The sequence below is a fragment of the Panthera uncia genome, chromosome D2 (assembly GCF_023721935.1).
Source record: "Panthera uncia isolate 11264 chromosome D2, Puncia_PCG_1.0, whole genome shotgun sequence".
NCBI classification, from domain to species: Eukaryota; Metazoa; Chordata; class Mammalia; order Carnivora; family Felidae; genus Panthera; species Panthera uncia.
Genome location: NC_064818.1, coordinates 6753361 through 6779483, shown reverse-complemented (window position 1 = coordinate 6779483; position 26123 = coordinate 6753361). Strand labels below are relative to the sequence as shown.

General features: G+C 40.3%; 1 protein-coding gene across 1 annotated transcript in view; it reads right to left on the bottom strand.

The window, feature by feature from the left end:
- Positions 1 to 26123, bottom strand: part of MINPP1 (multiple inositol-polyphosphate phosphatase 1) — a 47142-nt gene that overhangs the window by 7329 nt on the left and 13690 nt on the right. The window contains exon 4 of the mRNA XM_049646044.1: positions 22831 to 22964. Within this exon, the coding sequence (XP_049502001.1) occupies positions 22831 to 22964 (134 nt within the window). The remainder of the gene's footprint in view (positions 1 to 22830; positions 22965 to 26123) is intronic.

Below are 26123 nucleotides of genomic sequence, written 5' to 3'. Positions count from 1 at the left end.
AAGGTAAGAAATCTAAAAGAATGTTAAGTATTTTTTGTACTAACTCAAAAGTAGTTCCATTAAATTATAGCTCACAATATAAATCACTTCAGTTTCCAACATAATTGTTTTTCTTCACTATTTTATGTTTTCCTAGCCAAATTCATCTTAGTAATCCTTAATGGTTCCAGTGTTAAAACTAAATGTAATAATGTAATCTTCTTCAAGACTCCCCAAGAAAGTAGAAGTAAAACACCTAACTTATAATTACGAGGTATAAAATTCCAAAGAATAAAGCCAATAATTATTCAGCCATTTTATACTCTCTACTACAAATCAGGGATCTCCTTATAGTTAAGAACGTCAGAATGCTTTTTGTCTTTTCTTACAATGATTAAGCAACACATAAATTGATTTTTACTTTATTGTTTGAAACTCAACTGCCAAAATATCAAACTCTAGGTATACATTTTTTTAATGTTTATATATTATTTTGAGAGAGAGAGCGCGCGACAGAGCCCGATGCAGGGCTTGAACCCACAAACCGTGAGATCATGACCTGAGCCAAAGTTCAGAAGGCAAAGTGATACCCCCCAAATTGGAGACACAGACGGCGGGCATTGGGGCATGGTGGGAAAACCTCTACTGTTAGTGACGAATGGCTAGGGGCTCAATATGGGCGAGTCAGAGTTAAAAACATCGAGGGACCCTGGGGAACACCCACACTTAGTGAGTGTTACTTCCAGGAACCCGGCCAGGTCCTCACAGTGAATCCCTTCTTGTTGCTGGCAGGGGGAGGGGAAAGGAACCATTCTGAAAGACACGGAGCTTTCTATTCCTCTTAACAAGGCCTACCCTCAGGAGAAACTGTTCTACCAGAGTCTAACTTACCTAGGGGCAGGGAAATACCCAGTTCTAGCCACCTCCACCCGTCCTGTGCCACCTAAGGATGGGGAAGTGAGAAGCACTGGTGCCGTCCACAGCCTGAGCCACAGACTCATCAAAAGGCTGAGACCTCATCCCAGGTCTACAGGAGTATACACCTCACCACCACATTACTAAGGGCTTATCTACCACAGGTCTTTGTATCCAGCACGTCATGCCCACTTTAAACAAAAAAATTACAAGGTATACTAAAAGGCAGAAACATAGTTTAAGGAGACTGAAAAAACATCAGAGCCAGAATCAGGTATGGCAGATAAGGGTGGAATTACCAGGAATTTTTAACTATGATTAATATGTAAGGGCTTCACAGGCACCTGGGTGGCTCAGTTGGTTGAGCATCTGACTCTTGATTTCAGCTCAGGTCATGATCTCATGGTTCATGGGATTGAGTACCATGTCACATGAGCATGGGGCCTAAGATATTCTCTCTCTCTCTCTCTCTCTCTCTCCTTCTGCCCCTCTCCCCAGCTTGTGCGTCCACCCCTCCCATGATAAAAAAGAAAAACAACAACAAATATTAACGTGCAAAAATGGATGGATAATGTAAGTAGGGAGATGGAAATTCTAAGAAAGAATCAAAAAAGTACTAGACATTAAAAACATGGCACAGAAGCGAGGAATGTGTCTGTAACCTGGACACAGACAGAATCTCCAAGTTGGGGCATAACAACAGAAACTTCCCAAACTGAACAGTACAGAGGATAAACACTGGGAAAAGCAGAACAGAATATGCAAGAACTGCGGGGCCATCACAAAAGGTTTAATGAACATGTGTAATGGGAATACCAGAAGGAGATGAGAAAGACAGAAAATGATGCAATATTTAAAGCAATACTGACTGAGAATTTCCCCAAACCACAGATCCAGGAAGCTCAAACGCCAAGCAAATAAAAACAAAAAACCACAAAAAAACCACCCACTGTACCTGGGCATACCATATTCAAACTTCATAATATCAAAGATAAAGAAAAAAATCTTGAAAGAAGTCATGCAAGCAAGACAGTGAAGTATTTCTGTATTGAGAGAAAAAGCCCACCGACATAGAATTTTGTACCATGCAAAATCATCCTTCCAAAGTGAGAGAAATAACGGCTCTCTCAGACAAAAATTGAGGAAATTTGTTGCCAGTGGACACGTCTCACGAGGCATGTTAAAAGAAGTTCTTCAGAGAGAGGGAAATAGTTGTAGGTCAGAAACTCAGATCTACATAAAGAAAAACAGTGAAGACGAATAAGTGAAGGTAAAATAAAAATGTTTATGATTTCTTTTTTTTTAATTTTTTTAACACTTCTTTATTTTTTGAGAGACAGAGTGTGAGAGAGGGAGAGGCAGAGAAAGAGGGGAGACACAGATTCCAAAGCAGGCTCGGGGCTCCGAGGTGTCAGCACAGACCCCGACGTGGGGCTGGAACTCACGAACCGACAGATCATGACCTAAGCTGAAGTCGGACACTTAACCCACTGAGCTACTGTATTTTTTTATTCTTAACTGACCTAAAGATAATAATTTGCTCAAAATAATAATAGCAATAACGCACTTGATTATATATGCGTGTTCATGCGTGCGCGCGCACACACACACACACACACACACACGTATGTTTATGTGCAAGTAAAATGAATGGCAGCAATGACGCAAGGGACAGGAAAGAAGACTGGGAACAGTTTGTTATAAGGTGCGTGCACTACCCCTGAAGTGCTAACAGTGTTATCTGAAAGCAGACTTAGGTTAGTTGTGCAGGCATATGGCAAATTCTAGGGCAACCACCAAGAAAAGAAATACAGCCGATATGCTATGAAAGAAGAGGAAATGGAACGATACAAAATCCTCAACTGAAACCACAGAAGTTAGAAAAAGTGTGGAAGATAAAATCGGAACAAAGAACAAGGGCAAGAAATAGCTAATCGTAACAAATATGGTAGATATTAATCCAACTGTATTAATAATCACTGAAAAAGTCAACGGACAAAATATACCAACTAAAAGACAAAGATTGTCAGAGTGGACCAAGCACAAAACCCAACTACATGTTACCTACACGAAACCCACTTTCAATGCAGATTAAAAGTAAACTAACGGAGACAGATATAGCACGCTAATGAACACTGATCAAAAGAAAGCAGGAGTAGCTATATAAATTCAGACAGAGCCAACTGCAGAGCAAGGAAAGTTATTAAGGATAAACGGGGCATTGCATATTGATGAAGGGGTTACTACTCCAAGCAGATAGAATATTCCTTAATGTGTATGTAGGTATGTGCCTAACAGAACAAAATGCATGAGGCAAAAACTGACAGAACTACAAGAATAAACAGATAAACTCTCTCTTATAGTTGGAGACTTTAACAATCCTCTACCAGAAATGGACCAATCCAGCAGGCTAAAAAGTCAGTAAAGAGAAATTAAGCTCAACAAGACCATGAATCACCTGGATTTAACCGACATCTGTAGAGGATTTCATCCAACAATAGCAGATTATACATTCTCCTCAACTTCACATGGAAGATTCACTAAGAGACCACATTTTGTGACACAAATCACATCTTAAAAAATTTAAAAGAACAGAAATTGTGTGACATTCGCTCAATGTAATGAAACTAGAAATCACTGACAGGACAACTGGAAAACCCCCAAATACTTGGAGGTTATACACCACACTTCTAAATAACACATGGGTCAAAGAAGAACTCTCAAAGGAAATTTAACTCCAAAGAAATTCGCAAACATTTTGAATGAAATGAAAATGAAAACACAACTTATCAAAAATTTGTGGGATGCAGTGAATACAGTACCTATAGGGAATTTGATAGCACTTAATGCCTATATTAGAAAAGAAGAAAGATCTAAAATCAACTATCTAAGCTTCCATTTCAGGGATGTAGAAAAAGAAAAGCAAATCAAATCCAAAGTAAGCAGAAGAAAATAAAATTAAAAATACGAGCAAAAATCAGGGAAATTTAAAACAGAGAAATCTTTAGAAAAAAATGAACAATATCAAAAGCTAGTTCTTTGAAAAGATCGATAAAATCAGTAAGTCTCTAGCCAGGCTAAAGAGAAGGCACAAATTATTAATATCAGAAAAGAAAGAAAAGAGATCACCAAAGATCCCATGAACATTAAACAGATAATAAAGGAATATTATGAACTCCATACCTGCTAAGTCTGATAACCTAGATAAAACGGACCAATTCCATGAGACACAATCTGCCAAAACACAAGAATAGATGATCCAAGTAAGCCTATATCTACTAAAAACTTGAATCAGTAATTAATAACCTCCCAAAAGGATTCCTTCCAGAAGGATTCACCGGTGAACTCTACCAAACCTTCAAGGAAGAAATTCTACCGATTTTCTACAAGCACTTCCAGAAAACAGAAGCAAAGAGAAAGAACTCCTAACTCATTCTGAGACCAGTATTACCCTAATACCAAAGTTAGGCAAAGATACCCCTAGAAAACACAACCAATCAAGATACATGAAGACAGAAGCACACAAAAATCCTAAGCAGAATATTAACAAGTTGAATCCAACCAACAATGTATAAAAAGAATTATACACCCCAACCAAGTAGGATTTATCTCAGGTGTCAAGGCTGGCTCAATATTCAAAAGTCATGCGAACAATCACATCAACAGGCTAAAAAAGAAAAATCATGTCATCAAGAGCTTCAGAAAAACCATGTGACAAAATTTAGCACTCAGTCATGATCAAAATTCTCAGCAAACTAGGAACAGAGGAACTTCCTCCACTGGATAAAGAACATATGCAAAAAGCTACACTTAACATCATACTTAATGCAAAGCTTTCTTGCTAAGATCAGGTACAAGGAAGGCAAAGATGTCTCTTCTCACCACTAGTTTTCAACATCATACTGGAAGTCTTAGCTAACACTCCAAGACAAGAAAAAAGGGTATACCTATTAGGAAGGAAGAAATAAAACTGGCCTTGTTTGCAGATGACATGATTGTCTATGTAGAAAATCCAAAAAATCAACCAAAAACTCCTGGAACTAATAAGTACGTATAGCAAGTTTGCAGGCTACAAGGTTAATACATAAAAGCCAACCGCTTGTCTATATGCCAACAATAAACAAGTGGAAATTTAAAATTAAAAACACATTGTTGTTATATTAGTACCATCACAATGAAATACTTAGGTATAAGATAAAATATGTCTATGATCTATATAAGAAAAAGTACCAAACTCTTATGAAAGAATCAAAGAGGACTCAATACCGTCAAAATGTCAGTTCTTCCCAATTTGATCTATGGATTCAATACAATCCTAATAAAAATCCCAGCAAGTGATTTTGTGATTCTAAAGTTTACACGGAGAAGCAAAACAATATGGATGAGCCAAAACAACACTGAAGGAGAAAAAGAAAGTTGCAGGATTGACACTACTTGATTTCAAGACTTACAGTAATTTTAAAGTAATCAACATAGTGTGGTCCTGGCGAAAGACAAACAGACCAATAGAAAGGAACAGAGAGCCCAGAAATAGACCCCTATTAATAGAGTCAACCGGTCTTTGACAAAGTAAAGATCAGAAAGCAAAGGTAATACAATAGAGCAAAGACAATCTTTTCAACAAATGGTGCTGGAAGACTGGACGTGAAAAAAATTGCACCTAGACACAGACCTTGTACCCTTCACAAAAATTAACTCAGAAGGATCACAGACCTAAATGTAAAACTCAATACTATAAAACTCCTGGAAGATAACGTACGAGAAAAACCTAGATGACCTTGGTATTGCAAGGACTTTTTAAATGTAACACCAAAGGCGTGACCCATTTAAGATAAAATTAATAATCTGGGCTTCATTAAAAGTAAGAATTTCTGCTCTACTAAAGACAATGTCGAGAGAATAAAAAGACAAGTCACCGACTGTGGGAAAATATTTACAAGAGACATATCTGATAAAGGAGTTATCTAAAATATACAAAAAACTCGTAAGACACAACAATAAAAAAAACAACCAACCCTCTAAATGTAAAAATGGGCCAAAGGCCTGAACAGAAAACCTGAGCAAAGAAGATAAACGGATGGCAACTAAGCATATGAAAAGGTGCTCAACATTATACATCATTAGGGAATTGCAAATTAAAACAATGAGACACCACTCCACTATCAGCAGAAGTCCAGAACACTGACAATGCCAAAGGCTGACAACAGAAACTCTCATTCATTGCTGGTGGGAAAGCAAATGGATAGAGCCACTGTGCAAGTCAGTTTGGAGGTTTTCTCACAAAACTAAACATATTCTCATCATACAATCCAGCAATTGTGCTGCCTGGTATTTATGCAAATGAACTAAAGAGTTATGTCCACACAAAAACCTGAACGTGGATGTTTACAAATTGTCAAAACTTGAAGCAACCAAGAAGGCCTGTTCGTAGGTAAAGGGGTAACTAAACTGTGGTGCATCCAGATAATGAAATACTACTCAGTTCTAAGAAGAAATGCAATATCAAGCCATCAAAAGACACAGAGGAAACTTCAATGCGTATTACTAAGTAAAAGAAACTATTCTGAAAAGGCTAGCTATTGTACAATTCCAAATATGTGACATTCTGGAAAAGGCAAAACTATGAAGACAGTATAAAGATCAGTAGTTGCCAGCGGTTGGGGGAAGGGAGGGATGAACAGGCAAAGCACAGAGGGTTTTGAAGGCAGTAAAACTATCGTGTAGGGTATTACAACGGTGGGTAGATGTTGGTGTGTATCTGTCCAAACCCAGAGAACGTAGAACGCCAAGAGTGAGCGCTAATGTAAGCGTGGACTTTGGTGACCATGAGGTGTGTCAGTGTAGGGTAATCAAGTGTAGCGAAGGTCCCAATGTGGTGTGGTGTGTGTTGGGGTGTGGGAGGGAATTTATGGGAACTCTGTACTTTCTGCCCAGTTTTGCTGTGAACCTAACACTGCTCTAAAAAAATTAAGTTCGTTAATTAAAAAAACAAAGGAACAAACTGCTACCACGAGAATACGGGTGACCAAAAAAAGAGTATATTCTCCCTCCAAAGAGCTAATACAATTCCCCTTTAAACAGCTGCTCATGCGTATACGTGTTTGCCCCCCTTTTAAGACTTACTCACATCTCAGTTTTCTTTGACAAAGTTAAGCAGCATTAATGTTAAATGGAAAACATATTGTATTTCTATCCTAAATTACATCCACGCACTAAAAGTAGGGACTTGGATATCTTCAATTAGTGGAGACTAAAGAGCTGTGGAGTTTGTGTGGACATACGCACAAAGGGTTTTTTGTTTGTTTTTCTAGCTCTAAAGATGACAGAGCAAATACCTAAGAGTATTTATTTATGGCCCTATTTTTATCAGAAGCCGTTAAAGATATGTACCAGGTTCTGTAAAGTAAATCAATAATTTCTCTGAAGTTAAGTGGTTCTATTTCAAGAACACCCCGCTCTTTGCTCCGTCTCCTAACAGAAAATAAATCTCAGAAATGCTCTGGGCCGTCCGCTAGGAACATCCAGTGAGGCCCGCCTGCTACTGAAAGAACCAAATCCCCAGCTTCTCCTTGAATACACCAGAGTCCTGAGGCGGCGTAAGAACTTTGGTGGGTTTCATTCCCAAGCTTCTTCAAAGCAAAGCTGGCCTATGATTAAGCCCGAAATATTGGCAACGGAAAATGGGTAGGACGTGTGTGTGTCTGAATGAGGAAGTAAGGGAGGGTGCGTGTGTGTTGGCGTGGGGGGTCAGAACACGAGGAATGAGAGACTGTAATGTGAGGAGGATAAAAGGGGAAAGAATGTGGGGGAAAACACCACTTCTCAGTTTATTCGATTCCTAATTTAAGACCACGGCACATAATTTTTTTCATTGGACTGTTGAAGGCAATCCAAAGACACTACATCCCACTCTCTCTGATTCCGTGTGGCCTTCTCTGTCGTGACCATCCCAGGAACAAGGTTGGGAGGTTCAGGGTGTCCCCACGGGAGGTACCAGGTTCTCATCTGTAACAAAAGAACGCAGTCTTCTGGCGGAAAGACGTCAGTGTTGTTAGAGCAGGAGCCGCCGGGCCCTCGGTACTGAGGCACGGATTCGATACCTACTGAAGCCGTAAGCTTCTGGGGACACACGACCACTGAGAATCTGACTCAAGGACTGGGACTTCATCCCTGAGAAACACACGAACCCACGGAACCGGGAGTACAGCCTTGGGAGCCGAGACTCCCTGCGCTGCGTGTCACAGTCTGACATCCTGAGGGACAGCGCGGCACGTCCGGCCCGCACCTGTTGGTGCCTCCTGCACCACGTGGGCTCCGGGGAAGCCTAGTAATCTTACCCTAATGAGGCCTGTATTTCAAATGTCTGAGCCGATGAAATCTTTCTGTATTTTCCGTATTCTGATCCATCAACCAACACAGACTTCTTTTCTTTTTAACCTTATTTTGTGAGAAAGACAGCACACGAGTGGGGGAGGGGCAGAGCGAGAGGACGACAGAGAATCCCAAGCAGGGTCCACACTGTCTGCGCAGAGACCGAACTCACGACGTTGAGATCACGACCTGAGCCGAAATCGAGAGTCAGGCGCCTGACTGAGCCACCCAGGTGTCCCCAACACAGAGATCCACTGGTCATGTTTGTCAAGTTCACGTCTATCCCTGACTTGTAACGACTATCCTTTAGAATTCTTAGAACGGTCTCCCAAACAACAAGGAATACAAAGACGTGAAATAGGATACCAGTAACTCTGTTCTCTTCTTTTGACAAAAATGCATTTTTATCAAATGCATTTTGGAATGTTACATTTTCCAAAACGTGACAAAACCACTTTTAAAAAAGAGGCACATTTTAGCTTTAAGAAGGAAAAAACATCATAGAAAATGTAAACTATTAATACAAATATAAGGAAACAAATCAATATTCTGTACTAACAAATATAGAGAACCACAGAAATAAGAAAAAGGCAAGCAGATTACCTAACTCTATCTAGCGACGTAAGAATGTAGTTCTCCAAATTAACAGCCCCCTTTTACGTACACAAGTTGGTAAGGAGATTTCACTAAATCTTCAATAAAAAACAAAATTGAATTTGAAGTCTCAAATTACGTTGTTACACGAGGGTTGGTGACTATGTATGTTCAATGTACGCAAAACACCTCAAGAAAGTACTTAAAAGTCACACAAAGAAGCTCAATCATAAAAACAACTGATAACTGCAGGTTTTTCCTCTACACGTACTCAGCTCAGATCTTCCTAAACTCTTAATTCGTGTTTCACTCTCAACCAATACGACACAGAGTACATTTTTAATTGCGATCCAGGAATTCAAACCCAGCTTCAGACAACTCAGACAATTCCCATACTTACGTAAGGACACAAACGTGAAGTGCCAGACACAGGAGATGCTCTGGGAAGAAAATTACCAGGGAAAAGAGATATTTTTTAAGTCTGTTTATACATCTGACTGAAACATCAGCCCCGTGAGGCATCTGGGGAAGCATCAGTTTGACTGAGAGCTTAGCACAAATGTAGAACTAAAACGGCTTGAGCATAAAGTTTTTTCTCAGGCAAAAATACAACCGAAATAACCCGCTTTCAGCCAAGACAGGGCGACAGGGACCAGATTTACCCGAAGCCTGAAAACCTACATGGGGCGGTGGTTCTGAGGCGCTCAGCACGAGGCAGAGGAGGAGCGAGAAAAGCTAAGTAGCTCCCCCAGCTCACCGCCCAGGGGTTCCAGGTGGCAGCACAGGGAAGGGGAGCCCGGGCGGAGCGTGACCGCCTTCCCGTGTGGATGAGACAGGACCCAGAGCTCAGGGAGGCCACACTGGCCGGAATTCACAGGACCGAGTTCCAGAGAAGAGAGACCGGCAGGGACCCACACCTCGAGGCTGCAGCTGGCACCGATCCGCACACACTTGAGAAAACCATCCAAATCCAGGAAAAAACACTGGGAAGGAACAGGTGAAACCATTCCCAAAGCTAACCCAGGGCCAGGAGTAGTCTGTTTCCCATAATGCAGACTAGGAAAACCTCCCAACGTACAGGGACCAAACACACGCTCGGGGGCACCTGCCTCCATAGCAGGGCACCATCAGCCCAAAAAGGACATTTTTACAAAAACAAAAAGGCAGACCCCAGACTAGGAGAATATATCTGTAGGGCATAAATCTGAGAAAGGACCTGTACCCAGAATATGTACAAAGAACTCTGACAACGATAAAAGATGAGAAACAACCCGCTTACAAAACGGCAAAAGATGGGAAGACACTTCGGCAGATCACACTAGGGTGGTAAATGAGCACCTGCAAGGGCGGTGCACGTCAACAGTCTTTAGGGAAATGCAAACACTACAATGAGGCGCTACGTGCCCATCAGAACTGCTCAAATTACAAAGACCTACCACACCAAGCGTCAGCCAGAATGTAGAGTACGTCAGCTCTCACCGCGGACAGGAAGAGTTTGGCCGATTCTCAAGAAGGGGAAACATTCACCGACAGGGGACTCAGCTATTCTCTGACTAGGTGTCACCCGGCAGGAAAGAAGGCACAGGTCCACAGCAGGACAACCGAAGTTCACAGCAGCTTCACGTGGAATAGCCTTGAACGGGAAACCACCTAACATCTACCGCAGGGGGAATGGATCAGCGAACTGGCGTGTGTCCGTATGATGGAATACCATTCAGCTGTAAAAGGGAGGGACTGCCTAACAACCCCTAACAACGTGGCTGAATCTCCTAACCATTGTGCTAGAAGAAGTCAAATCAAAAAATGTATACAGTAGATGGTTCCATTATCTAAAATCTAGAAAAAATAGGTTAATCCAGAGTGACAGAAAACAGATCAGCGGCTGGCCTGGGGATGGGGGCAGGTGGAAAGAGTCACAAAGAAATCTTTGCACAGGATGGATATTCCGTTATCTTGCTTTCGCTGGCGGTTTCACGTATATGTACGTATGTAAAAACTCACCAAATTGTACACTTTAAATATGTACCACTTAACTTTACATCAATGATAGGTCAATAAAACCTTTTAAAGAAATTAAAACGAGTATTAAGGGTGGATACACTGAGGCTACTGAAAGAAGTCTTCAGTGACCAACCTCAAGGACTCGTCCCATAAAGCCTTTACCAAATTCCAAAGTTCAAATTCATTCTCCTTTAGCACTTTTTTAAAAACCGGTTTTAGTGCTGTTATATAAATATCCTCCAAACTAGGACATGAGCTCCCTGAGACAGTAACTTAGATGTACACCCTCTACCGCCTGCATAATACACGGGAGTCAGGCGGGCGGACGCTGAGGCCAGGCAAGCACTTAGAAGCAGTTGCTGAAATCTAAGAGAAAGATACTGGCCTGAACTGAGGGCGGAGCGGTGGGGTAAAAAACGTGGAAGGAACAGATCTAAATCTGGAAGCAAAACCAAAAAACCCCACAAAACGACAAATACAGAACGCAACACGGTGAGTAGAGGTAGAAGGTGAGGGAGGCAGAGTCCAGAATGAGGCAGTTTGCGGCTGGGACGCCTGCATGACGGAAGCACGGACTAAAACAGGGACAACGGACGGGAGAGAAAGAGAGGACTGCAGACAGTCCTGTGATGCGTAGCGACCACCAACTGTATGTACCCCGTGCTCGTTCTAGGCACCGAGGAGTGGACACCGAGATAAAGTTCCAGACACCACACACCTATGCTCTACGGAGAGTCCAAAAGTTTTTCCCAAAACCAGACGGACATTGGCACAGCCAGACTAGTTATACTTTAAACGTTTTTTTTTTTTTTTTTTTAATTTATTTTTGGGACAGAGAGAGACAGAGCATGAACGGGGGAGGGGCAGAGAGAGAGGGAGACACAGAATCGGAAACAGGCTACAGGCTCCAGGCTCCGAGCCATCAGCCCAGAGCCCGACGCGGGGCTCGAACTCACGGACCGCGAGATCGTGACCTGGCTGAAGTCGGACGCTTAACCGACTGCACCACCCAGGCGCCCCATATACTTTAATCTTTATTTAGCCAGTTTCTTTCGACAGGCAGCACTCCCAGAGTTTGCTGGAACATCCACCTGGACTCCATGGAACCCTGACTGCAGAAAGGGAGCAAAAAGACCGGCACACACGTCCTGAGGACTTAGAATCTGCACACGTTTCCAAGAACTTTAAAAGACAAGCCCCCCCCTCCCTAATTCCCACGGGCCAAACGACCCAAACAGCTATTTAAAATCACCCATTGGGGCACCTGGGTGGGCCAGTCGGTTAGGTGTCCAACTTCAGCTCAGGTCATGATCTCACGGTTGTTGAGTTCAAGCCCCCAGCCGGGCTCTGTGCTGACAGCTCAGAGCCTGGAGCCTGCGTTGGATTCTGTGTGTGTGTGTGTGTGTGTGTGTGTGTGTGTGTGTGTGTGTGTCTACCCCTCCCCCACTTGTGCGGGCTCTCCATGTCTCTCCCTCTCTCGGAAATAATAAATGAATAAACTTTAAAAAATTATAAAAACTAAATAAAAAATAAAATCACTTGTTGCCACGTGAATTTCAATGCTGCCATCTTATGTTAAAATAAGGAACTACACAACGTTAAAAAGCCATACCCTTGTTCAACGGCAAAATCTGAAAATATCAAGATTTGAGAGTCAGTGAAAAAGTAGACAAAGTTAGTAAGTTGAATGATAGTAACAAATATTGACAGCAGTCAATTTCAGCCTCTGAGATTATCCATGATGAAATGAAAGCTCTCATCAGGCTAAGCAACTACAGTCCAGAATATAAACCTTATTTTAAAAAAGAAGTGACTTATTGAATTACCCCGATCTAAAAAGATAAAAATATATCAACAGAGATAATGGGGAATGGGTACAGTAGAATAAAATCCATATAGTCTCATCCCTTTAGTAAATCCAGTCTTTTTTTTTAATTTTTTTAATGTTTGAGAGAGAGAGAAAGAGAGCAGGGGAAGGGCAGAGAGAAAGAGAGACACAGAATCTGAAGCAGGCTCCAGGCGCTGAGCTGTCAGCACAGAGCCTGATATGGGGCTCGAACTCACCAACCATGAGATCATGACCTGAGCCAACAGAGGACGCCTAATTGAGTCACCCAGGCACCCCTCCGCAATCTGCTTTTCTAATCACAGCTGCTTAAATGGCAAAAGCTGCTTAAATTTGCTTAAATAGTGAATGTACTGGTTTTAACTTTAATCCCATCACTGTGGTGATGGTTCAAGGAGGAAAATAAAAATCAAGATCCTAATAAGAGTAAAGGACCCTGAGCTTGAAGGGCAGCTATACGCAGCCAAAATGCGGACCCTCGCCAATTAACATTGTTTGTAATCTCCAGTTTTTCTGTGAAGTAAAACCAGGCTCCTAAAATTACGTTGAAGAAGTATTCATAAACTCGGAAGCCGATCTCTGATTGACCATGAACATAAAGAGGGAACAGCCTGCCTAAGCAGTAGTACATGGAACGCAAACATAGCCTGGGGGCTCCACCATGAAGTGAGAGACCTCTCCCTCAGACAACAGGATGACAAAATACTGCTCATAAACACACACACAGACTCTAAACACAAATACAAAAAAGATTTTAAGAGTCGCAAAGAAAAAAGGTTAATGTTCTGATAGAATGGGTCAGAAAAATCTATTGAAGTCTTATCCTACCACTGTGTGTGTGATATTAATGTTGAGGGAGGCTGTGTATGTGGAGGGGAAGGTAGTGGGGAACTCTAGAATTCCCACTCCAAACTGGTGTGAACTTAAAACTGCTCTAAGACACAAAATCTATTAATTTTTTAAAACGCTATTATTCTCTTTGCTGAGCATATGTCGGTTTTCTTTAGAAGTATTCTTAAATGTAGCACTGCTCCTAAAATCCTATCAATCTGCTTTTTTGGACAGAAATATGATAGAAGTCTCTAAATATACCTTCTTCCCTCTATTTAAGAAGATTTAATTTTTTTAGCTGTTTTTCAAAATTTTTATTTAAAAAAATTTTTTTAAATTTACATCCAAGTTAGTGAGCATATAGTGCAATGATGTCAGGATTCGATTCCAGTGATTCATCCCCTACATGTAACACCTAGCGCTCATCTCAGCAAGTGTCCTCCTTAATGTCCCTTGCCCACTTAGCCCATCCCCCCCACCCACAACCCCTCCAGCAACCCTCAGCTGGCTCTCTATATTTAAGAGTCTCTTATGTTCTGTCTCCCTCCCTGTTTTTATATTATTTTTGTTTCCCTTCCCTTATGTTTATCTGTTTTGTATCTTAAATTCCATATATGAGTGAAGTCATATATTTGTTTTTCTCTAATTTCACTTAGCATAATACACTCTACATTGTTGCAAACAGCAGAATTTCATTCTTTTTGATTGTCGAGTAATACTCCATCACACACACACACACACACACACACACACACACACACACACTACATCTTCTTCATTCATCCATTGATGGACTTTTGGGCTCTTTCCATACTTTGGCTATTGTCGATAGTGCTGCTATAAACATGGGGGTGCATGTGCCCCTTCGAAACAGCACTCCTGTACCCTTTGCATAAATACCCAGTAGTGCAATTGCTGGGTCATAAGGTAGTTCTATTTTTAATTTTTTGAGGAACCTTCATACTGTTTTCCAGAGTGGCTGCCCCAGTTGGTATTCCCACAAACAGTACAAAAGAGATCCTTTTTCTCTGCATCCTTGCCAACATCTGTTGTTGCCTGAGTTGTTAGCGTTAGCCATTCTGTCAGGTGTGAGGTGGTATCTCATTGTGGTTTGAATTTGTTTTTCCCTGATGATGAGTGACGTTGAGCATTTTTCATGGGTCTGCAAGCCATCTGGATGTCTTCTTTACAAAAGTGTCTCTTCATGTCTTTTGCCCATTTCTTCACTGGATTATTTGGTTTTTGGGTGCTGAGTTTGATAAGTTATTTATAGATTTTGGATACTAACCCTTTATCTGATATGTCATTTGCAAATATCTTCTCCCATTCTGTCGGTTGCCTTTTAGTTTTGCTGATTGTTTTCTTTGCTGTGCTGAAGGTTTTTATTTTGATGAGGTCTCAATAGTTCATTTTTTGCTTTTGTTTCCCTTGCCTCTGGAGGCATGTTGAGTAAGAAATTGCTGCGGCTGAGGTCAAAGAGGTTGTTGCCTGCTTTCTCCTCTAGGGTTTTGATGGTTTCCTGTCTTACATTTAGGTCTTTCATCCATTTTGAGTTTATTTTTGTGGTTTAAGAAAAGTGGTCTAGTTTCATTCTTCTACATGTTGCTGTCCATTTCTCCCAGCACCATTTGCTAAAGAGACTTTTTTCCATTGGATACTCTTTCCTGCTTTGTCAAAGATTAGTTGCCCACACATTTGTGGGTCCAATTCTGGCTTCTCTATTCTATTCCATTGGTCTATGTGTCTGTTTTTGTGCCAGTACCATACTGTTTTGATGATTACAGTGTTGTAGTAGAGGCTAAAGTCTGGGATTGTGATGCCTCCTGCTTTGGTTTTCTTTTTCAATATTACTTTGGCTATTTGGGGTCTTTTGTGGTTCCATACAAATTTTAGGATTGTTTGGCTGTAAGAATGCTGGTGCAATTTTGATTGGGATTGCATTGGATGTATAGATTGTTTTGGGTAGTATTGACATTTTAACAATATTTATTCTTCCAATCCACAAGCATGGAATGTTTTTCCATTTCTTTGTGTCTTCTTCAATTCCTTCAGAAGTTTTCTATAGTTTTCAACATATAGATCTTTTACATCTATGATTAGGGTTAGTCCTAGGTATTTAATGGTTTTTGGTGCAATTGTAAACAAGATCAATTCCTTGATTTCACTTTCTGCTGCTTCACTATTGATGTATAGAAATGCAACTGATTTCTGTGCATTGATTTTATATCCTGTGACTTTGCTGAATTCACGGATTAGTTCTAGCAGTTTTTTGGTGGAATCTTTTGGGTTTTCCAAATAGAGAATCATGTCATCTGTGAAGAGTGAAAGTTTGACTTCCTCCTTGCTGATTTGGATACCTTTTATTCTTTTGCGTTGTCTGATTGCTGAGGCTAGGACTTCCAATAGTCTGTTGAGTTAACAGTGGTTAGAGTGGACATCCCTGTCCTGACCTTAGAGGGAAGGCTCTCAGTTTTTCCCCATTGAGGATATATCAGCAGTGGGTCTTTCGTTGAGGTATGATCCTTCTATCCCTACTTTCTTGAGGGTTTTTATGAAGAAAGGATGCTGTATTTTTTCAAGTGCTTTCTCTGCATCTATTGAGAGGATCATGTGGTTCTTGTCCTTTCTTTTATTGATGTGATGAATCACATTGATTGTTTTGCAGATATTGAACCAGCCCTGCATCCCAGGTATAAATCCCACTTGATCGTGGTGAATAATTCTTTTAAGGCATCATTGGATCCGATTGGCTAGTATCTTGCTGAGGATTTTTGCATCCATGTTCATCAGACAAACTGGTCTATAATTCTCCTTTTTAGTGGGGTCTTTGTCTGGTTTTGGAATCAAGGTAATTTTGGCAAGACAATTTAATCTTGATTCAGCTACGTAAATACTTTTTAAAACTCTGATCAGTCTTTTAGTATAGAGATAACCGGTCCCTGAAAAGCACCTGCCAGTTTCTTCACAATTACTGCTGTCTCTCCTTCCTCAGATAGAAAAGGAGGCAGTGGCCAACATGATCAGCTGTCATACAAGCTCAAACTCTCCTTCCTTTGACTGTTTATACTGTTTCACAATCTCACATGAACAGTTACACCATTACCCGTGAATTTGATACACATTTCTATTTTTTCTAGATTGTAAGTCACAAGTGCAATGAGTCTGTCTTACTCATCATTGTTTGCTGGTCCTGAAACACTGCCTGACATGTATCATAGCAGGTGTTTTAATTCACAAATAATTCACAACTCCACGAATAAAGGAGTAATCATCCAAAAGAGGGTAAGAATTCCTTCATCTTGCTGATGGGAACATCATATTATACTAAGTGCTTTGAAGACATTATCTCATTTCATTATCACAACAACCCTGTCAGTCAGCAGACGCAGCCCCCTTTCAGAAGTGAGGAATCTGCAACATCAATAAAGCAGAATCAGGACTCACACGGAATCCAAGTACCTGCCTACAGCATCACACTGCCTCTGTATTACCGCACCTGATCCCAGGAGCCATGCACGACAATTAGCCTCATTAGCTTCTGAGTACAGAGTTGGCTACTACCTAACGTAATGATTCCTCAATTAGTTCCATTTTTCCGTCTGTATTTCATCTGTGGGTAAGATAAACAAATTGTAAGAAAATAAGCTAAAAACTGGAATTTCACTTTAAGATAAAAACAAAACAAGTAAAACCTCCCAGCAGGTCATCTGGATCACTGTAAACAGGGCAACCTCAACTTGGAACACTTTGTCTACAAATCACATCCAGGAACCAGCGCATGTCAGAGATTGCCTACATGGCTACAGTTTCAATACTCTTTTAACAATTCCCGAGAGTCAAACTTCATGACTCCCTAGAAATTCCATTCTGGGCATATACCCGAGCCAAATGAAAACGTGACCACACAAAAGTCTGTATGCAAATGCTCACGGAAGCATTATGCACGAGAGCAAAAATGTGGATAGGACCCAGATATCAATTAATGAACAAAATATGGTATATTCATACGGCAGAATACTATTCAGCCATAAAAAGAACGAAATACTGACACATGCTACAACACGGATGAACCTGAGAACGTTACGCTAAGTCAAAGAAGCCAGCCACAAAGAACCACATATTACATGATTCCACTTATATGACATGTCCAGAAAACCCAAATCCATAGAGAAAGAAAGATTAGGGGCTGCCTGCTGTTCAGAGCGTTTGGGTAAATGGGGAGAGACTGCTAATGGGCATACGGTTTCTCTCTCAGGTAGTGAAAATGATCTGAAATTAAACAGTGGTGACGGCTGCACAACTCTTGAATATACTAAAAGCCACAGAGCTGCACAATGTAAATGGATGAACTACACGATATAGAAACTATTTCTCAAAACTGCTTTTAAAAAGTAACTCTGGTAGGCGATTGTGATAGTAGGGAGGGCGGGCTGTGGGGAAGGGACTGTTGGGAAGTCTCTTTACCTTCCGCTCAATCTTGCTGTGAACCAAAATGGGCTCTAAAAAACAAAACTATTTAAAACAAAAACCGGCTTGTCCTGTCTATAGTAATCCAGATCATCTCATGGAACTGCAAGAGCCCTGATTTTTTGTTTTGACTCCTCAATTATTTTAGTGTATTTTATCAAGGCAGGGAAGCGAACTGATAATTAAAACACATTTCAAGCAATTACACGTCATAAGCATTTTGGAGTCATCCTGTCAAAATTTCTAAGGAAAGATTCCATTTTTCTGAGTTGCTAAATTCATTAAAAATTATTTCCACTTTTACCAAAAGACTATTTCATTCTTTCCCCCTCCTTTTTCCAACAGGCTTCTTTCAGTTAGCATAGTATCTTGGGAGCCATTCATTTTGCTGCATCTGTCAGTAATTCATTCCTTTTCATTGCTGAGTAGTATCCCATCACACGGCCATAAGACCTGCATTTATTCATTTATCAGCTGGTGGACAAAGGAATTGTTTACAGTTTTTACCTACTATGAAAAAATACTGCAATAAACAGTCACATAAAAGTCTGTGCAGACATGTATTTTCATTTCTATTGGGTACTTTCGGACTAAATTTGCTAAATCATGGTAGATTTGTTTAACTTTTTAAGAAGCCACCAAACTTTTCCCAAGTGGCTGCATTAAATTTTACATTCCCACCGGCAATGTGTAAAGCTTCTAGTTCCTACACATCTTGCCAACATTTAGGACAGTCTTTTTTCTTCTTAACTTAAATTTTGGCCAGTGAGGATGAAAAACACCCAGGCTCTCCCTCCCGTGTTTCTCCTCTACTCTCACACTACATACTCCTACCACTTCTGATACCAAACATGTGGGGCTTTTTCCCCACACCCAGCGATTCTGTGATAGCAGCCGGGTATCCTACAACTTAACTCAATTCTGACACCGTGTGCCTGGAGCCAGTGTCAGATTCCACTCAGGACTCGGTCCCACGAGACTGCTCCTCCCTCCGCTTCCAGGCACCAACTGCAAGTATGAGTGTTAGTCCCAGGTTACACACAGCTTCTATCCAACTGGGCTACAAATCAAAGGATTTGTAGGTTTATTAACTTGCCAGAGCAGCTCACAAAACTCAGGAAAACACATTACCAGTTTATTACAAAAGGATACGATAAAGGATACAGGTGAATGTTCACATGGAAGCAATGGGTAGGGCCAGGTTTGTGGGATGGGGCACGGAGCTTCCACACCCTCTTGAGGCATGGACTACATAATAGTTCACTCTCTCGGCACATCTACTTGTTCATCAACCCAGGAGCTCCCGAAACCACAAACGTTTTTTTGGATTTTTATGACATCTTCATCGCACAAGCATGATTCATCATTAACTCCATTTCCAATCTTCCTTCCTTCTCAAGAGAATGGGGCTCAGGGCTGAAAATTGCAAGCTTCTACTTACTCAAGGCTTGCTCTTTCAACACTCATCCTGGAGCTGTCCAGGGTGCCACCCAAAGTTGCCTCATTAGAACAAAAGATACGCCTATCACCCAGGAAATTCCACGGGTTTCAGGAGCCCTATGTCAAGAACTTGGGGAAGAGACCTATATACATATATATATATATGTATATATATATATACGTATATATATATACGTATATATATACACACACATATATATATATACGTGACCTGCCAATAATGTGTATATATATATTTATAAATTTTTTTTTTTTCCCCAAATCATTTCAAAACCAGTTTGGGAATATACTGGTGGTATTTCACTGTGGTTTTAACATCTAATGATGTTAAAAACATCTTTTCTTGTTCTTATTTGCCATCCACATATCTTCTTAGCTGTCCATTCAAATCTTATGCTCTTTTTAAAAATTAGTTTGTCTCCTTATTGGGAGGTAACATCTCTATGTATTCTGGATTCAAATCCTTAAACATATATGTATATTTTGCAAATATTTTCTCCAAGTCTATAGTTTATCTTCTCATTTTGCAAATAGTATTTTTAGAAGCATAAACATTTAAAAAAAATTTTTTTTAATGTTTATTTTTGAGACAGAGAGAGACAGAACATGAGCTGGGGAGGGGCAGAGAGAGGGAGACACAGAATCCGAAGCAGGCTCCAGGCTCTGAGCTATCAGCACACAGCCTGACGCAGGGCTTGAACTCGTCAACCGTGAGATCATGACCTGAGCCAAAGTCGGATGCTCAACCAACTGGGCCACCCAGGCACCCCAAGAAGCACAAAAATTTTTAATTTTGAGGAGGTCCATTTTAACAATCTTGCTGTAGATTGAGCTTTCGGGCTTTTTAGCTATGAAATATTGACCTAATCCAAGATCACAAAGATTCACTTCCATGTTTTCTTCTAGGAGTTTCACAGTTTTACCTCTTGTATAGTGTGAAGTAAGGGCCTAAGTGTCATTTTAAACACATGGTTATCCAACTGTTCCAGCACCAACTGCTGAAGACCATCCTTTTTTCCAATGCATGACCTTGGCATCTTTGTTGCAAATTGACCATATAAGGGTTTATTTATGAGTTTATTTACTGACTTGATTCTATTCCATTGGTCTTTTTGTCTATGGCTATAGATTTATAGTAAGTTTTGAAGTGAAATATTTTTAAGTTTTTATTGTTGTTTTTTCTTTCAAAATTGTTTTAGCTCCTCAAGCTTCTTTGCATTTCTGTATAAATTTTAGAATAAGCCTCCCAATTTCTACAAAGAGACCTATGGACTATGATGGGGATTGCATTCAGTCTACAAATGATCAATCTATCTTCCAATCCATAAAGATAGTATATCTCTTCATTTATCTGGGTCATCTTTAATTCACTCTGTAATGTAACATTCATTTTGAAACATGAAGATAAACTTAACTTAACCTTAATCTGGCATCAAATTATAATAGCAAATCTTACAAAAAATTTTTCAAGAATCTTTCTGACACAATTTCAAGATTCCCAAAACACGTTCAACAATGAGACGGAAACAATGAACAAATAGAAAAGATCTGTTATCTTATGAAGTCTATGGGTTATAAACCACTCATAAAACTAAGTAGGGAAAAGTTAATGCTTACCTCAAAGATAGAACTTGCCTTGACTATTTTGCCCCACAAAAATCATTTGGTAGCAGAAACTAAATACTCAATTGAGTTTTCTCCCTAACTCCCATCAAACACAAGAAAACTTCATGAACTGGAGCTACACACACACACACACACACACACACACACACACACACACACACAAATTCTCTCTCTACATGTATATATGAAAAACTTAATATTGCAAACACAATCAAATACACAATCTTCCATCTTTCTGTCTCCATCTTTATAGCATTTTTGTCTCTAATTATGAATGCATAAGCTTTCATGGAAGCATATTTGTCAAATAAAATGGGGTTTAGACTCTATCAGGTTTAAATTATGAGAAGTTTTTTAAAAAAAACTTGAAAAGTATGATTAACAAAAGATTTTCCATGAGAGAGTCTTACTCAAAAACATTTTGCAATTCCTACCACAAGCCATGTACAATTAATTACACTATTTCATAACAGCAAAAAATAGAAACTACCCAATGTCCACTGACAAAAGAGAGCGTAAACTGTGGTATTTAGTTACTGAATATCACATACCATTGAATCTTGTACTATAGCAAAAATGTTTATTTTTTTAAGTTTATTTATTTTGAGAGAGAGAAAGAGAGACAGAGAGAGAACGCACACACACACACGCAAGGGAGAAAGAGGATCCCAAGCAGGCTTTGTGCTGTCACTGCAGAGCCTGATGTGGGGCTCGAACCCACAAACCATGAGATCATGACCTGAGCAGAAATCAAAAGTCAGATGCTTAACCAACTGAGTCACCTAGGCGCCACATAAAATTGTTTATTTTCTGACTTTATAGTATAGGTAACAATATGATGAACACTATAAATGTAATGCTGGTGGGGGGGGGGGGGCGGCGGGGAAGTCCCAGAAGACAACAGGCATATGACTCTAAGCAAAACCAAATATACTGTTTGCACACATACATTTACAATAAAAACTACTTTATTTTTTTTTATTTTTTTATTTTTTTATTTTTGGGACAGAGAGAGACAGAGCATGAACGGGGGAGGGGCAGAGAGAGAGGGAGACACAGAATCTGAAACAGGCTCCAGGCTCCGAGCCATCAGCCCAGAGCCCGACGCGGGGCTCGAACTCACGGACCGCGAGATCGTGACCTGGCTGAAGTCGGACGCTTAACCGACTGCGCCACCCAGGCGCCCCAATAAAAACTACTTTAAAGAGGCAAAGCATTGATATACAGCAAATTCAGAACAGTGGTTATAGGGGACATGGAGTAGAGGGAACACAAGGAGGCAGGAAAAGGGAAGCACTGCAAATGCGAATTATTAGTAACGTTCTAGGTCTTGGGTTGAACAAAGGGTGTATATATCTCATAACTCACATATGTCATCTCATTCTTTTGTATGTCTAGTTATTATTTTTTAAAAACACAAGCAAAACCTATTAAAAAAATTTTTTTAATCTTTATTTTTGAGAGACAGAGAGACAGAGCACAGGTGGGGGATGGAACATAGACAGGGGGAGACACAGAAACCGAAGCAGGCTCCAGGTTCTGAGCTGTGATCACAGAGGCCGGCACGGGGCTCAAACCCACGAATTGTGAGATCATGACGTGAGCCGAAGTCAGATGCTCTACCGACAGAGACAGCCACGGGGCCCAAAACTATTTTTTGAAATCACCCATTATAAAACATTTTCCAGAAGTTCAGTTGAGCATTTAAGAAGACACATTAAAAAAAATTAAGTTTTTACCTTTGTTTCTGTTCAATTGCTTTGTCCAAGTGTTGGAAGATATCCTGAAACAGGGTGCAGCTGGACCGACTATTAATAGTGTACCCGTATCCTCTTTTCCAATATTGCTTCAGATCATTTAAATATTCTAATACCTAAAAACGAAAATTTCAAAAATCGTTATTACATTTTTTTAATGTTAACAGATTCCCTGATTTAACAGTGATTCTCAGAAAAGATTACGTTGTTTAACTGCCATTCTACACAAAGTATGTCGAGTTTATATTTGCCATTTTAAGTCCATGACACAGACAGATTTACGATGACACAAAAACTCAAACCGTGGGAGCGTAGAGGAGGGCATGCAAGAGCAAGTGAGGAGCACTCATGCCATAACCCAGCACCCAGGACACCGCAGGACAGAGGGTTAACATGCTCACTTCCCCTTTCTGCGAAAATTAAAGTGATAGCAAATACATATACAGAAAAAAGAAAAAAGGATACACATAGAAGGTTATTTATTATAGGACAGAAAGATGCCAACAGCAGACTAGGAACTTTTGAGAACTTTATGAAGATAGAAACCAGACAGAAGACAAGTTACTTTGGTTCATGTGTCAGCACGGCAAAATTAGTAATGAAATTTGACCAAGAATATAGAAAAGGAATGTATACTGGCATAGTTGTTCTAAAGGGCAAGTCGGCAAACTCCATAAAAGCATACATCTCTATGACCCATTTAATTCCATTTCTTAGGAAGTTTTAGTCACAGAGGAACACAAGAGAGAATGTGTAAGAATGTCTTAACACCAGCACTGCTTATCGAACGGAAAAAAGATTCCTGGAAATACTGACATTTCGTTAATAGGCAGATGGTTGACTAAACTAGGGTATACACATACTATGGAACACTATGCAGTTATTTAAAACTTCTGTATTGTAGATCTTCGTGCACTGATGTGGAAGGATCTCCAGGATGTACTGAATGAGAAGGGTAGGTTGAGAATAATAAATACAGTATAATACCTTGTATTACCAAGACATACATACCTACATGTATACATTATGCTGTTTATAGTTCTAAGAATGACATAGATTATTAACAGCAGCACAGAAAAGGGTTAAAAGGCCCATATTAAACTGACAGCAATGACTGATCGCTATGGAGAGGTCTTGGATTAGAATTGGTGATTAAGGCAGGCTTTCTCTGAATGTTAGACTCTGCACTCACGTATCATTTGATCAGATAAACACCAAAACTAGAGAACTAAAATGTGCAATTAAAAGAGACACAAGAGAAGCCTCTGTAGTAATTATAAGTTATTCTTCTCTGAAAAAGCCCCCAGAGAAAACTAGTAGTAGTTTTATTATAACTTTAAGAGCAAGAGCCAGGGTAAGTCATTGCCATAATCCAAAAACAAAACTAAAGAGATATTAAAAAGGCAATTAAATCAAGAAGTTGGCAAAAGGGACAAAGTAAACATTTTTTTAAAAGGAAGGAATTAACATTAAAAGAATTAAAGTTCTGTCAAATCCATTCAAGAAAATAAAAAACTGTCAGAAATAAAAAAGGAGATATAACTAAAGATTTTAAAAAAATCATACATGCACACTATTGAAACTTTATCTCAAAAAGATTTGAAAATGTAAATGAAATAAGTGGTTTTTCTAGGAAAATACAAATTACCCAAACTGACTCAGAAAAATCTGATCATACAAAATAGAGACGAAGGTCTACCTAAAACATACCAGGTATATTTGTTTTCTTTTCTTTTCTTCTTTTTTTTAAATAATTTTTGTTAAGTTTACTCATTAATCTTGAAAGAGAGAGAGAGAATCCCAAGCAGGCTCTGCACGGTCAGCGCAGAGCGGGATACAGGGCCTGAACTCACGAACTACGAGATCCTGACCTGAGGTGAAGTCCAGAGTCGGATGCTTAACCAACCGACTGGGCCACCCTGGTGCCCCCAGGTATATATGGTTTTAAATAAGAGCTCTACGAAACCTTCAAGAAGGGTTAGTTCCTAATATTTAAATTATTCCAAGGTACAGGGAAAGATGGAAAGCTTCTGAACTCATTTCAGGAAGCTACTAGAAGCCCGTACCCAAACCTGAACAAATAAAGCCCTAAGGAAAGGGTCGAGGAAAGAAAATCCGGACCACTGCACTGCAATTCCTGTGCCCTCCACTGTGTGTCCTAGTCACTGCTACGGACACAAATTCCCCCTCACGTTCTAAACCCATCGAAGGAAAAAGAATGGGCCCAGGCCAGTAGTACCACCCACAAAGGAGAGCCACTGCCATAAACCAGCCTCACTACCAACAGGCTTTAATGAGTCTGAAATAAAACATCACCAAATAAAATTCAACAGCATACGGAAAGAAATGCCATATGCCAGGACGGACTACCTGATACCAAGCATGTCCTCCGGACCAAACAACAAAATATGTAAAATAAATATTTTCAGTCATTGAGTAATCAGCACTGAACTGTGATCGCTGAGAGAAGAGAAACCAACCCAGCAAACCCTACAATTGTCCCAGGTTTGTGCCCGGAGGCACAGGGAAAGGAATGTCAGGCAGAATCCTGCTGAGCAGAGGAGGGAGAACAGAGTCTTACGGGGCTGGAAGTAGCAGGGCGGAGTATCAGAAAGGAGGAAGCTGCCCAGAAGAGAGCTCTAGGAATCTGGGGGGTCCCCTTGAGTCTGTCGCCGAACATTGTGGGCGTTACAAGCTGAATTCCAGAGCTATCACAAAAGTGGGAGATCATCAGGTTCCAAGCAGCCTAAGTAAGAGACTTTCAGGGCACACTCAGACATCCACAGCTTCAACGCAGACCCCAGGAACGTCACACTTTAACAGCAGAAGCATGTTTACAAGATTTGGTTTTGAGTTTTGTTAAGTTCAGATCTAGGGCCTGAAACTCACAGAAATAAATGTCAAAAGGATCAAGCTGACCCACAAGTAACTAAACTGTAAAATAAAACAAAATTCAAAACTCTTTAAAGTTATATGACAAGGGGCGCCTGGGTGGCTCAGTCTGTTGAGCATTCGACTTCACCTCGGGTCATGATCTCGCGGTACGGTCGGTGGGTCATGGCCCTGCTTGGGGCTCTGTGCGGATAGCTCAGAGCCTGGAGCCTGCTTCGGATTCTGTGTCTCTGCCTCTCTCTGCCCCTCCCCTGTTCATGCTCTGTGTCCCAAAAATAAATAAATGTTTAAAAAAACCCTGCTAACAGATGAAACAGCCAGATGAAAACTGTGACTAAATAAAGTATCATGAATTCCAAAGGCTTAAGAAAATAAAAAAGTCA